The sequence below is a fragment of the Diabrotica undecimpunctata genome, chromosome 1, assembly GCF_040954645.1.
Source record: "Diabrotica undecimpunctata isolate CICGRU chromosome 1, icDiaUnde3, whole genome shotgun sequence".
NCBI lineage: Eukaryota > Metazoa > Arthropoda > Insecta > Coleoptera > Chrysomelidae > Diabrotica > Diabrotica undecimpunctata.
In genome coordinates, this window is record NC_092803.1 from 39,291,342 (window position 1) to 39,309,361 (window position 18,020).

Below are 18,020 nucleotides of genomic sequence, written 5' to 3' on the forward strand. Positions count from 1 at the left end.
TGAAGAATTCGGATTTACCAAAGTGTGTCGACAGGGATGACACTGTAAGGCTTTGACATTTGACCAAGTCGGACGGAAACAGCCCCCGCTCCTGTGGTAAGAGAAACAGCAAGTGGAACCCTCCCTGAAAAATCAAGGAGTGAACAACCGCGAGGTAGCTGAGACGACACCCAGGAAAACCGTCTGGCAGCAGCCGAAGAAGACAAAAACAGAGTAGAAAAGTCCTAATATCTTTTCGAACATTTTGTTCACGGCCGTAAGGCATAATGAGTATAGTGAGAGTACGAAGGTGCTATCACCCGAAGTAGAGGATAACGGCAACCCGCCGTTTCCCGTCGTAAATGAGTTAAATGATTTGTTAAATGACTTTAAAACTCCGGATCCAACCGTAAACGACGATAAAGACGAAGACAACGACGAAGAAATAGCGGAAGAGGAAGCGGAAACTATTGATGAAGAAATTGTTGAAGTATCGGGAGAAAACTTCAGCGAAGATGAAGAGAGGAAAAATGAAGAAAAGCGAAGGAAAAGGAATCGGACTAAACGCTCGGACTCTGAAGAATCAGAGGAAGAGAACAAGAGAGTAAATGAGATGGAGGCGGAAGAAAAACGAACCGCCAGAGAAGAAAGATTAAAAAGGTCAGTCGATAAAATGAACAACATCAACATCATTTTACAACACCAGAGGTACCAGGAAAGGTTTGACGCAATGCAAGCGCAAGTGCAAGAGCTACAACAAACCATAGTGGCCAAGGACGAGGAGGTCAAAAGATTGACCAATAAAATCTTAGACCTTATGGATGAATTGACGAAACAAAGGAACACGGCAAAAACAAAAACGGACGAAGAAAACACCCCCGCACCGACTAAAAAGGAAACAAAATCAGAAAAAGAAAAAACGACTAAGATTCCGGTGAAAAAACGGACTCAAAGTCTAAACCCAAAAAAGAGACAAAGGAAACCGAAAAGGAAAAAACGAAGACACCGAAAAGGAAAAGACAAAGAAAAAAAAGGCAACCGAAAAGGAAAATACTAAAATAACACCAATCACGAAAAATCAAGAAACATCAGAGGACATGGAGACTGATAATGCCGAATGGCAAATATACCCGGTCAAAAAAGGCTCAAACAAACCTCGCACAGAGGAAGTGGTCCAAATCAGTGTTGCCGAAAGGCAAACTGAAAATTTACAATAATGCAAGGAAAAGGAAATGGACAAAACAATAAAGCAACGCCAAGACTTAGACTGTAGACTTTATAGCTTTCCCTATAGACGCAGAAAAACTCAAAAGAGTTATAATCAGAGGGCTGTCTGCAAAGACAGACCCAAAAACCATCATGGACTAACTTGCCAACAAAGGGGTAGAGGCCACTAAAGTAGTCAATATGATTTCTAGAAGGAAGGACAAAAAACCACTTCCTCTGTTTATGATTACCACCAAAGAGGAAGAAGACAATAAAATCAAAAATATATCTGATCTCTGCTACATGAGAATTTATGTAGAAGATGAGATAAAAAATAAAAAGAAGACTATCCAATGCTACAATTGCCAGGAATAGTACCATAGTTACAAAGCCTGCCACTGTGGCTCTAAATGCGTCAAGTGCGGAGAAAGCCACATCAGTAGCGTATGCGGTAAGGAAAGAGAAACAGATCCCAAATATGCAAACTGTGGAGAGCACATACAGAAAATTACAGAGGTTGCTCAAAGGCATCTAAAAAGAAAACTGCCCCTAAACAATAACCAAAGGGCAGACCGACTAACAGCAACACTCTCTTGAGAGGTGGAGCAAGACTCTCCACCTCTCGATTCCTACCCATTAGTCGCCTCTTACGACAGGCAGGGCCTTCTTGCCTCGGCCGTATTCTTATCTCCGCGAGCCGAACGGAGCCTACATGCTACAATGGGGTGTCTCCACCCACCCATCTCGATATTGCAATCCTTCATAACATGGGTCAACAATATGAAATATATTCATTAAACGAAGGCGATTCAACACATAACTTAATCGTCCTGACCCTGGGCGCAATAGATATAAACTATTTGCAGCCCCACAAAAAGAAAAAAACCAGCTGGCCAAACTTCAAAAGAATCGTGAGCGAAAACATCGGTGCAATACCCACAATAAACAACATTACAGAATTAGAAGACAGAGTGGTAAAACTAGAAGAAACCATAATAAACGCTATCGACGCCAGCTCAAAAGAAGAGAAAATAACAACAAAAAAAGGAAGATTCAGGGGCATAAGTACGGAATTAAAAGACCTGATCAGAGAAAAAAATAGAAGAAGAAGAAGAGCCTACCGCACAAGGACTTAAGAAGACAAAACGAGCTAAATAGAGAAGTTAAAAAACAGCTACAAAATCACAACAACGAAAGCTGGGACACCTATATCCAGGAATTAAATCCAAACAAATCTGCATTCTGGAAGCTATCAAAAATATTAAGAAAAGATAAAAAACCTATCCGCCAAGGGGAAAATGGAATTGTATATACCGAAACAGACAAAGCGGAAGTATTAAAAGACGAAATAGAAAGAGCATGTAGGAACAACTACCACCCCTACGAAGACTTAGACTTCACGGAAGAAGTCGAAAATGCAGCCAGAAGATTAAAAAGGAAAAAGGGAAGAATAGGTTTAACACATACCTCCCCTGAAGAGATCGAAGGCTTAATAAAGATATAAAATGCCAAAAAAGCTCCAGGACCGGATAATATCACGAACTGAGCCCTAAAAAATCTGCCGGAGAAAGCGATCGTATACATTACGAACATCATAAACAGCATGCTTAAATTAAGATACTTCCCGGACAGATGTAAGGAAGCTCACGTGATTATGATAGCGAAACTGGGAAAAAATGACACTTTTCGTAAATATATATATATATATATATATATATATATATATATATATATATATATATATATATATATATATATATATATGGAATATAAATGGAATCCATTTTTTTTGTTGTTTTTTAAAGAAAAAGGAATAAATGAATCCTTTTTTAAAAAAGGTCTGTCCCCGTTCCGCCCGCTAATTCCCTCAAGAATCGTACCTGCTTGCTACATTCCAGAGAAACACATGTACGACAATAAGCCACATGTGAAAATTATGACATCCTAGAGCTGATAGAAAATAATCGAAAAGATTAGTGGAGTTTGACCCTCGAAAGAGCTTAAACCAACATTCAAATGAAGCCATCGGTTAAAATCAAATGAACTAGTGTTCTTACAGTTTTTCTTGTATTTTTTTGTTTCGTTTCTCTCGTTTAGTTGTTAATCTTTAATGTTAAATGATCGTAGAGTTCTTATAACATCTAATAACCCTACAAATTGTTTTTGTAAGTATGAACCCTGTTACTTGTTTACGTATATTCTAAAATCTTTTTCGTTTGTAGTGAACTGATGATGCTTTTAAAAATAAAAGCGAAACGTATTTGAATAAATCAATTTATTTGCCAATTATTGACCGATAAAACCTCTGCTATTCAACCATTGAATATAATATATAAACATATATGTATATATATATATATATATATATATATATATATATATATATATATATGCATGTATATGTGTCGCGGTGCTACTCAGTACTCCAAAGAGGTTTAGTTGTAAAACTATTGCGCATTTAACAAAACGCACAAACTTCGAAATATGTATTACTTTGTCAGTCTTCCGTAAACAGTGAAAACGTCACCAAGTACAGGTATGCTCTTACAGTACATACGCAGGGGTCCGCAGCAACCCCACGTCACTATGAATGCAATATTTACATAAATTCTTTTTTCCAGAAAATGGTCAGTACAAGTAAAAGTCTCTTATTGAGAAGAAACTTGAATTCTGATTCTGATTGAATTGTTTTGGTAAGGCATTTACCTGGTCTTAGATTTGCTGTAAAATTGTTGGTTCATCAAAATCCAACAAGTATTAGGCGATGTATTTTCACTGATGATGTGATAGACTAAGTAATGAAAAGGGCAAATGAAATATTGGCCTTGGCAAGGCAAAAATATAAAAATAAAGATAAGATAGAATAACAAGATATCGACAAAACAGAACATGAAGCAATATCTAAGACCTAAACACCCACAATCCAGTAAGGAGAGGAAAGGTATAAGTAGATAGGCATCCATATCGTGTGTTTTTAATAGAAGTATCGAGAACTGGCAAACAAATTACTGCGTTAATGATTTTGCATGCATTAACGAAATGTTATTTGGATTTAGAGGAAGGTGCAAATTTAAAATATATATGCCCAAACAAACCAATAAATATAGTGTATAAGTAATCACCATTTGTGATGCTCGAACCTCTTATGTATGTAATGCGTATATACACTGATAGAGGTAGTGATGAAGAAGGATTCTCAGATCAAGAAATTTTTTTTTCAATTCCTACCTAATCAGTACTTCGACTTCCAAAGCCAACTTTTAGAAGCGGTAGAAATATTACTGCGGATAATTGAGTCAGCTCTATCTGGGTTGTTGAAGAGTTATTTGCTAAAAAATTACATATCCGTGGGAACAATCTCTAAGAACAAACGAGAAATTTGTAACCAAATTTTTTATTCAGATCTATGGATTTAACCCTGCGTTGATGTGGTGCCTAAAACTTACGTGTCTGGTGTGGTGGGGTGTGACATACCCCATAGCAAAATACATCTTGGAAAACTCAATACTTGAGTACCTGCATCAAAAGTATATACTTTTGGTTTGAATATTGGCATTTCTGTGCCGTCATTTGCTCAGAAATCTTCAAGGTTTCGCTGGGACGATCGATGAATTCCTGCTAAATAAAGTAATCCAAATACAGCCTTGATTTCTTACTCAGAGTCTCTTTTACTACGTATTGGTGATCATCGTTGTAACGTTTACTTACTGAATTGATTTTCTTATTAGTATGTTTTACAATATCAGCAATGAGTATGCCATCCATGAAAATCTTCCAACAATCAATTGCAGTTTTAGCTTCTTTAGCGTGTCGTTTTTAGCCCATTTCGTCACTTTATCTCTGCCCCAATAATATTTAGTAAATGTACTCACATCATCTCCATTCTCTTGTTCACTTTCATCTTCGTCACCATCTGATTCTGTGTCTGTGTCATGAGTTTACTAACATTATCGACTTCGTCTTCGGAATCAGGAATAGCCTCATCTTCATTACTTTGTACATTTTCTCAAAATCTTAGCAACATTGTTTGCTCTTGTTCATAACTACACATATTCATAATAAATGTTGAGCACAACAACCAGAGTAAAACACAAAAAAAACATGTCACGTCACTTTAACTGACTGGCGCCAGAGGTGTGGTGGGGTGTGACATACCCCTGCGGCATATTCTGACATCTATGTAAGTGGGTATTGAAGAAATTATGAAAATATCAATGTTACTCGATAGAGTGATGTTATAGTAACAGCTACTGAACAATAGAGGGCAGTAAGATGCTGTTTTTTAGAGAAATTCCATTTTTTGCATGCGTGGGGTGTATCACACCCCACCACACCAACGCAGGGTTAAAAGAAACATTCATATCAAATTTTTCATATTCGCCTCAACGAAATATTGCTGTGACAATTAATTAATCTATATATAGATGTGAATTAATTTATAGTTAAATTGGAAAATTCGAGATGATCCAACTCTACAATAAAACAATAGGGGAATAGATAATTTGGATCAAAAATGTGAGTCTTTTTGTACTTCTCGAAAAACAAGAAGATGGCCTATGGATATTTTTTATCAGTTGCTACATATATCTCTTGTATACTCATATGTGTTTTTCACTTGTACAAACCAGAATAACTGTATGTAAATCTTACGTAAGATTTCAATGCATGAAAGATTTGATCTAATAACACCACATATAAGACGATGATTGACCAAGTATCGTTTGCCGAGAGAGTATCGTATCAATAATTAGTTCAATTTTAAAAGAACCAATCCCAGTATTGACGATTATTGTCGCAGATAATACAAAAAGATGATGTGGAAAATTTCCTAGGACCAAGAATAAAAAACTCTGAAAAACGTGAATAAGTTTTATGGTACGAATTTTTTTAGAACGTACAGTGAACTGTAAACTTTTTTATTAAACATATTTTATATTTTAATGATAATATGTCTAAGGCGTACATTTCAAGTTAATTTTTAAACGAGTGTTTTTCAAATTTTAATTTTTTTTGCCTATTTTTTTATAAATAATCTATTGAGTCCAAATTTCTTGATAATTTTTAACCAATGATCAAAAATACTTCTATTTTTATTTAAAGTTAAAATTATTTCAAAATAATGTTTTAATTTTTTTACTAAAATTCTATTAAAACTGTTTTTAGTTTCTCTATGACAAAATTAATGTTTTTATTAGTTTTTTTATGATTCTAAATAGTTGGGGTACGGTTAGACCCCACGTCACCAGTTGAGAGATAATAGCGTTACATTTCTAGCGTTGTGGTTTGTACCGGGGGTCCAATAAGCCGATCTCTCGGCTATATATCAGAAACTATTCATGTTATAACTTCAGGAGAAAAAATTCCTTAGTAAAAGTGGCCAAGAGAAATCGCTGGAAATAACTTTCAAGTTTCTGGGTTAATCGCTAGGGGGAGTAACCTGTGAAGAAAACTTTGAAAATCAGTTTTTTTGGAAATATGCCCAATTATACTAAGTGTTAAATAAGTAAACTAGAAGGAGGGCATAATCTGCACAAAGTTGTTCAAGGACTTTTTTATGTTTTTTTAAATAAAGTGTGGGGGATAGTGGGAAAGTATTTGTGGATAAATACCCATAACTTTGGTTTGGATTAACCGATTTTAACGAATGTAGTGTCATTAGAAAGAGTGTGGATAAATTAATTTGCATCTACTATAAAAGAATTGCATTTAGTTTTAACTGCCATAGAGGGTACTTTCGAATAGAAAAAATTAAAATTTGTTTTTCTTCAAAATGTTTAATGGAAACACCTTTTTATTGTAAATTATAATCAAACTGGATTAAATTCGTTAAAAAATGTCGCAAAACGCATGGTAATAGCTTTTGTCGAACTCGAGATATGAATAAAAATGCATAAACATAAGTAAGTATAGTATGGACTCACCCTGTATTATAAATTAAATTAAAAATAAGTCAGTAGGTACTTTCAAATTTTTTTATAGCAAAATAATCTTAATGTTACCTATTTTGACCATTGTTATTTCATATGATTAAAAATAGTTTTTTCGAAACTAAGTAGGCTACGACAATAAATTTGACGGGTAGTTCATATTGTTTATTTATTGACAGCAGTTAAAACATTGTTAAGAAGTGTTATATTATAATTCGAATTAATGATTGCACTTTTTTCAATAAATATTATTATTGGTGATATAAGTAATTAATTATCAGTACTAATAATTCGTGATGAGTATATCAAATAATGCAGAATTGTATGATATGATTGGAGTTTATTTCGAATGTCACCAAAATGCCGCTATTGCCTCACGTAAATATTCTGTAAGATATCCTGACAGGAGATATTATGGAAAAGAAGTATGTGAAAGAAAGGCAAGAATATTAAAAGAAACTGGTAGTTTTCATCGTTTTGTTTTAAACGACGTAGTAGAGGTATGACCGAAGATAATTCAATCAATGGTCTTGCTTTAATTCAACAGCATCCACATACATATAAGTAGACGGCAAAAATCTATGGAATTAAACATACCCAAAACTACTGTTTTAAGGATTTTAAAACATCACAGTTTAGTTTTTCATATTATAAAATTAACGTTAAGGCCAGAAACTTTGAATTCCCTTTAAACTTTAGATTCAACTGGTATTTTAATATTCTGATAAAAACGGCAACACGGTGCTTTTATCCTTTTATCATTTTCTTAAATATAATTATGCATGATTTATCTTGTAAAACAATTGTGGATTTTTCAAGCTTTTTTAAGTTTTAGTAAATATAGTGGTTTTTTTTTCACCAATATTTGTTGTTCTGTTTTTTAGACTGCATCCTCATCATGTAGTTCTCCACCAAGCTTTACATGAGGGAGATTTTGATGCAAGGCTGGATTACTGCAATTGGATGTTAGGTCTGCTAGAAGAACAACCGCATATCGTGTCAAAGATTTTGTGGACAGACGAGGCTACGTTTAATAGTGCGGGTGGTGTTAATCTGCATAATATGCATTATTGGGCTGAAGAAAATCCGCACTGGATACATGAGGTGCAGGTTCAAGGTAGATGGAGTCTTAATGTCTAAGAAGAGATATGATATTACAACATGACGGGTGTCCTGCGTACTTTTCCAGACGAGTTCGAGATTATTTGTATGCGTTATCCAAATAAATGGATTGGAAGGGAAAGTATATTTTCATGGCCAGCTAGATCTCCAGACTTAACATGTCTGGACTTTTATCTGTGGGGAATATCGAAGGACTTAGTGAACCAAACTCACCGCATTATAAACTCAATAAATAGTATATCAACAGCTGAGATTGAAGCAGCTGTTATGTCTACGCGCGAAAGATTACATCTTTGTATGGACAACGATGGAAAACAATTTGATGTTTATACTTTTCTTAGATCACTTTTTGTTATTTTTTTATTTCATTACTGCCAATTATTTTGTTATACATTATAGTCTCTATTACTTTAAGTGTTTTACAGTCGATCCTCAATCCTTTATGATGAATATATTCTAATCCAGTTTTCTATTTCAAATTTTGTTAGTCGTGTGAAAATTTACTCAAGGCTGCCTTTATTATTCATATATTATTCCTAGTATGTAGTCTTTTTTGTATTTTTTCTTGTCATTTTATAACGACCTACACACGTCCCGACAACACCACCCAACTGTAGTGACCGACAACGTTGGGTTCGACAGCGTTGAGCCCAATGGTTGGTGTATGTGTAGTAGGCTTGTTCGCTGACAAAAATAGTTGCCATCTGACGATTATACAAGCAAATCGGTTGGCCCGGCCGTTGAGTACAACTACCATTTTTGTCGGTCAACAAGCCTACACACACACACACATACACCGATCGTCGGGCCCAACGTTGTGGGTCACAATAGTTCAGTGGTGTAGTCGCGATGTTTCTAAGTCGTTTAGAATTATTTTGTTTATTATTTATGTCTGTTTTTCTCTAAGTGTTTTATGTGCTGTTTTTTATAGTGTTTTTGCGTTTTTACCTAAAATATATCTAGAGTTAGTCAAACAGTGTCAAAGTGCAACAAAGTTCAAGTTAGTTTGTTAAGTCGTGGAGTGAAAATCATGAATTAGCAATTAATTTAAATAGTCGGGTGACCTTTGTCGAAAACGGTCAATTTTGTACCCACAAGCGGAAACTTGTTTTATTCGCTATATTATGATGCTAATATATTATTTTTAAAAGTTTACGAAACATTTTTGTACGGGAACTTTTTGAACCTGTTATGTTTACATAAAATGCTTACTTTAAGCGTAAAATGCAAATGCACAATTAAAAATGCCAAAACGTAATGCAAAAGTCAGTTTAACACTAGAAAGTCGGAGGGGCCAATTTGGCCCCTGTTGCGATTTGAAGTTATTGTAGTTCTTTTATTTCACACAATAATAATTTCATATTTTATGACTTTTATTATTTTGATACAAAGAATTATTTAAAGAAAAAAATATTGTTTACTAAATTTTATTTATTTATTTATTAAATGGATTTTCTAACAAACCTACCATAGAAGTCTGAAGGGGCCAAACTGGCCCTGTATTAATTATTATCGTTTTCTCGGAAATTTGACGATTTCTTTTAACTTTCTGTCGGATAGATAAAATTATGTTTATGTACGTTTATTCCTATTATAGAAGGTATTTTGTTACATACTGTTTGTTCCTTGAAAGTATTTTGTTTATTGAGCGGTTTATTAGGTTCAGCTGACTCTCGTTTCTAGAATATTGAAACATTCGTTCAATTGTGAAAAGTCAAGACGACTGTAAAGATGTCTCGTCGTGGACTATCAGAGCTTGAACTTCTTAAAGAAATACGAAAAATACAAGAAGATGTTTCGGGAGGTGAATCTGAATTTGCAGAAAATAATGAGTCAGACGATGAACAATACGTACCACCACAAAATAATGATTCAAGTGACTCTGATGCTTCAGAGCAGTTAGAAAGTTTTATTGTACAAGACTCACCAATTTATGTAAACACTGCTTCTACAACTCAACAGAACGAGTCAGCTAATTTTATCGTGAATCCAAGTGCATCTAAGCCAAGTCACAAGAGAAAAAGAGGTCAACAGGGAAAAACTATTTCAATCGGAGACACCGAATAATCGAAAGACGGAACAACGTGAAAAGTTATTGATTCTGGATCAGTACCTGGTAAGATTATGATTTTTAGTATCTTCATATTCATTGAATGTTTACTCATTACAGGACGCCGCGCTCAGCACAACATTTATTGAGAGGAATCAGGTCCTACGTCGTATGCGAAAAGGAACGTGAGGAACAATTGTGTGGTAAGTGCTTGGCATCTTATAATCAACGACAGCATGTTACGTCATATAAAAGAATGCACTATTGCAGAAGCACATCGATGTTTGAAAAATGACACATGGACTATAACTTTGGAAGAACTGGAGGCTGCCCTTGCTATTATGTACGCAAGAGGAGTCTACGGCGCCAAAAATTACCCAAACAACAGCTTGTGGTCAACAGTATGGGGTCCTCAGATTTTTAGTCAAACTATGCCACGAGACAAATTCAAGGATATTATAAAATATCTCAGATTTGACATAAAGCAAACGAGATCTGAACGATTGAAAACCGACAAATTTGCTCTAGCCTCTGCGGTTTGGAATAGATTTATAGAAAATAGTGGTGCATGTTACAAACCGGGAATAAACCTTACTGTGGACGAACAACTACTGCCTTCTAAAGCCAGGTGCCCATTCACACAGTACATATCAAATAAGCTGGATAAGTTTGGCATAAAGTTTTGGCTTTTGACATGCGTGGAATCAAAATATATTGTAAATGGTTACCCTTATACTAGCACTGATCATCTACGCAAAAAAGATACAAGTGTTGGTGAACATGTTGTTTTGCGGTTAATGGAAAATCAACTGGGAAAGGGCAAAAGTGTTACGACAGATAACTACTTTACATCGTTAAAATTGGCCAAGGCATTGCAAAAAAAATCAACAAGTCTTGTGGGTACTTTGAATCACAAGAAAGAAAGTAAGTTCCTCTAAGCGTAACGAGTAAAAATGGAGAATTATATGTTACCCATATATTCCAGAGCGACGAAAAGATAACACTTACTGCATACCAAGAAAAGAGTCACAAAAATGTGGTTTTGTTGAGCTCATTACATCAATCAGTGGATGTTGCTGTCGATGAAAAAAAACTTCCTTAAACAGTAAGTTTTTATAATAAAACAAAATACGGGGTTGATGTAGTGGACCAAATGGCGCGTCTTAATACTACAAAAGTTGCTTCAAGACGATGGCTAATGCACGTGTTTTATAACATTCTTAACACTTATTAGCAATAAATGCATGGATTATTTATAAAGAAGTTACTGGAAGTAAAATTAGTCGTCGTAAGTTTATTCTTTAGCTGTGTGAAGAATTAAGGGCTCCATACCTTGCCTCCCGAAATCTGGTACTATACCCAGCACCACCGGATTTAACAACCACCAGCACTGTTACTAGCCAAAAAAGAAAAAAATGTCAGTTAAAAATGTTTTGTAAAGGAAATCATATTTCCAATGAGTGCCACGGCTGTAACAAGGAAATGTGTGGCAAATACCAAAAACAGCAAACTGTATGGTGTTCCAAATGTTTAAAATGAAACTAAAAAATTAAATCAAATTCTATCGTCAATAGTTTATATAATTTCTTAAAACTGTTTATTTTTATTTTTTGTTTATTCCCAAATAAATAGTTAATTCTAAACTTGGTTTTTATTGATTTAGAAACTTGGGGCCAAAATGATCCCTTCGGGCTTTCTAGGTAGGTATGCTAAGCCCGACTTTCTAGTGTTAAAAAATCCATACACAAATTGATATCCGTTGCTTTTCGAGATATATGTTATAACATATAACAATATATAACGTCTCAAATTTTCTCAGGTTCAATTTTTGAACGTCACAAACTGAATATTGTTTTAATCGTAAGAATACGATGCTGTTACAACATACAGTAAAAAGTTTACCCAAAGTTTACCACGAGAATCTGCTTATTTTTAACTTATAGAAAATTATTCTAATGGAATTTCTTTTACGATTGAAAGCTAAAAATGTTGAATGTTGTTTTATAATGTACAATATATTTTTAAAATGTTGTAATTAGTTTACTTTTACGTCCCACCAAAACACTTGGTTTTAAGTTTAAATAAATAATATAACAAAACAGTAGTTATAAAAGGAATAAATTGGTTTAAAAATAAAAAAAAAATGTATGTGTGTAAAAATTGTTATAAATAAGCAGGTTCCCGGGGACTAAAATTTCAGACGTTCGTCAAGTCTATAGATATATTTCTAAACGCAACAGTATATCAATTTGTTAATGGATTTTTCAAGCTTCCATTCAAGTTTTTGACTCATATTTCCATTCGTGGTTCTGTTTTTTTTTTAAGTTCGATGTACAACCTATTAAAAAATGGCGTCAAATAACGCTAAAATTGGTTTATTTTTGTCATTTTAAAATATTTATTTACATTTTGGGCTTGAAGTAATTATTTTATAAAACAAATAACAAAAGTAACTTTTATATTTGTAACCTAAATTGACAAAAAGTGGTTTCGAAGCCAAAAAAGCAATTTTTTAAAAATTTCCCAAAATTATTTATAATATAACTTTCGGTAAACTTTTTAACATACCGTATTAAATAGCATAGCTTAGAAAAGCCTCCCGCCTAAAACCCATGGACTCTTGGGTAGTCGCAAATTGAAGATTAACCTAAATCTAACATCAAAATATTATAGTTTTTGGAATTTTTTTCGGGGTATAAAATCGGCTGAATTATGAAAGCGTCTATTAAACAAGTATACTTCATCTAATTTACTTACCGTTGCACGTCATCCGCGTCTTAGCCCATGAGGTCACATGATACCAACACGAAATATTTAGGCGGTAGGTGTGTTCTTTTTTAGAATCACTTTGCCGAGTACACTAGCATTACAGCCACTAGATATATTTTATTATATACGCATAGAAATAATATCTAAAGACTTCTGTTAATGTTAACTTAAAGAAATACACAATAATATGTTTTATTTAATTTGTATAAATGCATTATAAAGCGTTTTTATGAAAAACATTTATTCGGAACACACTGTAACTGTATTCGAACGAAGGTGATATTTTGGCATAACTTGGTAACACTTATTTGACAGTTGCGGTGTTGACTAATGTTAATAAGTAAAGAAAACAGTGTTGTTTTTGTTTAAGTATTCTATTTTACATTTTAATACGACGCATAAAAACGGCTCAAATTGTTTTTAACAATATTATTTTTTAACTCTTGTTTTATTTATATTTGTTTACATTAAATATTAATTTGTTTTGTTATATAATCCACTTTTACAATAATTATGTGACCTATTTGATTTAAAATGGATTCAGGATTTTTTTATACTTTGGCAAGTATGTCAACTTCGATCTCTGTCAATGATAATGAGTAAGACTTAAGTAAATAGCTGTACTTTCAAATAAGAGCAAAATAAATTTAAATTTAAATTAAAACAGAAAATACATTACAGAATACAGTAAAACCTCTATTTAACGGACTTTGGATATAACGGACAAAAAATCCGGTCAAATGTAGAAAAAAAAAATAAAAACGTACTGTTAATATTATACATGCTTAAATCGTCCCATACCACTGTATTTTACAAAAAATTTCAATAAAATTTAGCATAAGAGGACACATTTCTAGATATTTTCAAAAATTGGTTTTTCAAAGGATTTGTACCTTCAGTGAGAAAATTTCAAGAGAAGAAATTGGGAATACCGAGAGCAGAGGTGAAGTGTTTATTGCTTTTAGACAACGACCTTGTTCAACCCTCTGAAAATATTCTACGTTCAGAAGATGGCAACTTTAGCTTCATCACTTATTCAACCCATGCATCGCAAGTTTTTAGACTAAGTAATGGTTGTATTGCACGATGAAGATAATGCCGAATATCCAAGAGGACAGCGTAGCTTGCAAAACTTAAGGTCTTACAATTTAAAATCAACAATTTTTAATTTTTCTGCAGAATGGGAGGAGGTGAAAGAGCAAACATTAAAAAATGGTTGGAAGAATTTGTTTGATGGCCAAGATGCATATATTTAGAAGGATTGGAAGTTACTGATTTCTGTAGGACAATACATAATATTGCAGGAGAACATGTAGCTGAGGAAGATGTTTTACAAGGGCTAGAAGTAGATCTAAAGAAGATGACCCTGGGCCAGAGAAGGCGACCCTGGATATAACAGCATGACTGAAAGTGAAATAGCAGATGAAGTTATGAACCTAAAAAGTGAGGATGGAAGTAAAGTTAGCGAAGAAGATGACAAAACAACACTGCCAAAAATAAAATTAGCCGAGGTAAGAACGCATCTCGACGCTCTAATAACATTTATTGATTATATTCATCAGATAACGAAGTTCAACTGTATTCTACACATTTTCGTCATTTTAGAGAGTTGATCATAAAAAAACAGCAAACATCGAAATTGCAAACAAAACTTTATTCCTTTTTCAAAACATGATTACCGACAGCAAGTGCGTCAATATCAACAGCAACGTCACTTCACGACGAATGTCCGAAGACAATTAAATAGAATTTTGTTTATATTTTGTATTTTTTATATTCTGAATACAGTGTACATATATATTAAAACACAGTGTTTTGATTTATTTTAAACATATTTTTATATAACGGACTTTCGGCTTTAACGGACACCCCGTTCCCCCAAGTAGTCCGTTATATGAGGTTTGACTGTATTTTCCAATAGATCAAGTCAAATTTAAAAAAGAACCTTGATACTCACATATTATGTGGTGACTTAAAACCGCTAGAAAATATATAAACTAAAGATATACTATACTATGTCCAATAATATTTTAAAACTAAGAATTTTTATAGCGTGTAGCTAGTGTTACTAACTTTGTTGCTCCATCGCTTGTAAATCTAAAAAGTTAAATCAGAACTTCTTTATCTATATTTTTGTCCTATTTTCCAAGAAACCCGGTGACTTATATTTAATTAAATTACAGCTAACTGAGGCACAGTTATTGTTTAACGTTTCATAATGCGTATTAATATTATATTTAAAAATAAAAAAATTATTGCTTTCAGTTTTTGGTAGGATCAAAGGGTTTTTTGAAGTTTTGGAAAATCGTCTGTTGGTAAGACAAGTTTTTCTTTCAGATTCTTTATTATAAAAAACCATGATTATCAATAATAATTTAAATGTAAATTATCTTTTTGTTTTAAATAAAACCATCTATAGAAGATTGATATACGATTAATATATATATATATATATATATATATATATATATATATATATATATATATATATATATATATATATATATCATATATATCATATATTCCGATTTTTGAGGTAATAGTGAGAAATAAAATCCAAACTATACGTGAAAAATTGTATGAGGACATAAACTCTCTGCAGTGCAAAGAAAATTGGCAAAAAGTGACCTATAAGAAGACAAGTCTTGATCAAATTGAATGCGACGTTGCCGGTTATCCAAAAAGTTTCAAAAATCCAAGAAAGGAAATCCGCTAATTAATAATATTAACTAAATAAACAAAATTTAGAAGAAATAAAATATTTAATAAATTTAAATTTCATACTCAATTATTGCTTGAGAAGTTCTAGAGCTTCTGACGGGTTGACCGGAGAACTAGAACTTACCGCTTGCTATAATATAGAGTAAAAAATACATAAAAAAGAAATAAAAATGGATAGCGATGATGACTACACCTCAGAAGACAATAAAAAAAGAAGTCGAAAGGAAGATGATGAAGATATTTTCAACAAGAGCAAGAAACTTACCAGAACACCAACCAAACAACAGAAAGATGAAAACAAAATAGATCAGCTTTTAAAAATGATGCAAAATTTAACAGATCAAACAAAACATCTAACAACGGAGGTAAAAGGAATAAAAGAAGAACAACGAGAATATAGAAATGACCTCAGAGAATTAAAAAAAGAAATAAATGAATTCAAACAAAGTAACCAACAACTAAAAAAGGAAAATGATGAAATAAAGCAGGAACTAAAGATAGTGAAAATGAAGGTAGAACAGCTCGAGAAAGAGAGAAAGGCTAACAATGTTATTGTCCAGGGTCTACCGATGGATACAAATAACCCAAATGTAGTCAACGAGATTATGGCAAATTTCGTGGAAAAAGAATTAGGCATTAAAGTAGAAATAGAAGATGCTTATAAAATAGGCGACAAAACATGTCTTGTAAAACTAAAAAACAGAAATGAAAAAATTAAAATCATGAAGAACAAAAACAAACTAAGGGCATCAAAGCCAGAAATATACATCAATAACGATCTAACGCAAGAAGAGATGAAGATCCAACAAGAAATACGGAAAATTGCAAAATTTCAACAAGAAAAAGGTATGAACACCAGAGTAGGTTATCAAAAATTAAATATTGACGGGGCTATATGGAAATGGAACAAAGAGAAGAATGAACTGGAAAAGGCAAACCAAGACACGCCAAAAAACCGATAAAACAACAAATATCGTACACACAACAAAAAACGGAAACGAAAATGACAAAGGAAAAGGACATGAATAGATTAGATAAGATAAAACAGACGAGCAGGAAAAAATATAATAGAAAAATGAAAAAACGCGATGAACTAAAAATAAGTACGTGGAACATCAGAACAATGCTTGAACCAGGAAAAATGCAGGAGATTGTCTCAGAACTAGAAAGATACCAAATTGATATTGCAGTGATTCAAGAAATTAGATGGGCAGGTCAAGGAGAAATAAATAAAAAAAACTACACACTACAGTATTCGGGACATGGAAAACAAGGTCAATATGGAGTTGCTTTCATAATTATGGGAAAAATAAAAAATAACATTATGCAATTTAAACCAATAAATGAACGTATGGCTTACCTGAGAATTAACGCCAAACCATTTAATATATCAATCATAAACGTATATGCTCCAACTGAAAGTGCTGCTGCGGAGGAAAAAGACAAAATGTATGAGGAACTTGAACGAGAAATGGAGAATTTACCTAGAGAAGACACAATACTGGTAATGGGAGATTTTAACGCCCAAGTAGGTAAGGAAGACTACATTAACCAAGTAGCAGGTAAACACACATTACACGAAAAAACAAATGACAATGGTCAAAGATTATGTAACCTAGCAGCTAGTACCAATATGATTATCATTAGTACAAATTTCGAACATCCTAAATACCATAAAGTAACATGGATTTCCCCAGACCAAAAAACATGGTCCCAAATAGACCATATTCTGATTACAAGAAGGAAACAAACATCGGTTACGGACGTGAGAACTTACAGAGGTGCGCATGCAGACACAGATCATTTTATGGTGACTGCAAAGGTAAAACAAAAAGTCAAAAGAACTCTAAAAAACACGACAATGAAAGACAAATGGTACGTAGAAAAACTGAATGCTCCAGACATAAGGATTAAGTATGCTGATGACATGAACAAAAAACTAAAGGAACAGTGTAAATATACAAAGGATATAGAAACAGAATGGAGAAATTTAAAAAAATGTATAAATGAAACAGCGGATGTACACATAGGAATAAAAAGAAACAAAAAAAAACAAGAATGGTATAATGAAGAATGCCATAACATGCTAAAAAAGAAGATAGAAATTAGACAAATGTGGATAAGAACAAATAGACAGGATTATAGGGAAGAATACAATAGAATAAGGAATGAATGTAAGAAAAAAATAAGGAAAATTAAACGTGCCTGGTTAGATGATAAGATAAAAGAAATAGAAAAAGAAAGTA

General features: G+C 33.1%; 1 protein-coding gene across 1 annotated transcript in view; it reads left to right on the forward strand.

Annotated features, from left to right (window-relative positions):
• Positions 1-18,020, forward strand: part of LOC140440503 (uncharacterized) — a 112,055-nt gene that overhangs the window by 77,924 nt on the left and 16,111 nt on the right. Inside the window, exons 6-7 of the mRNA XM_072530917.1 lie at positions 262-913; positions 2,288-2,672. Coding sequence (XP_072387018.1) covers positions 262-913; positions 2,288-2,672 — 1,037 coding nt within the window. The remainder of the gene's footprint in view (positions 1-261; positions 914-2,287; positions 2,673-18,020) is intronic.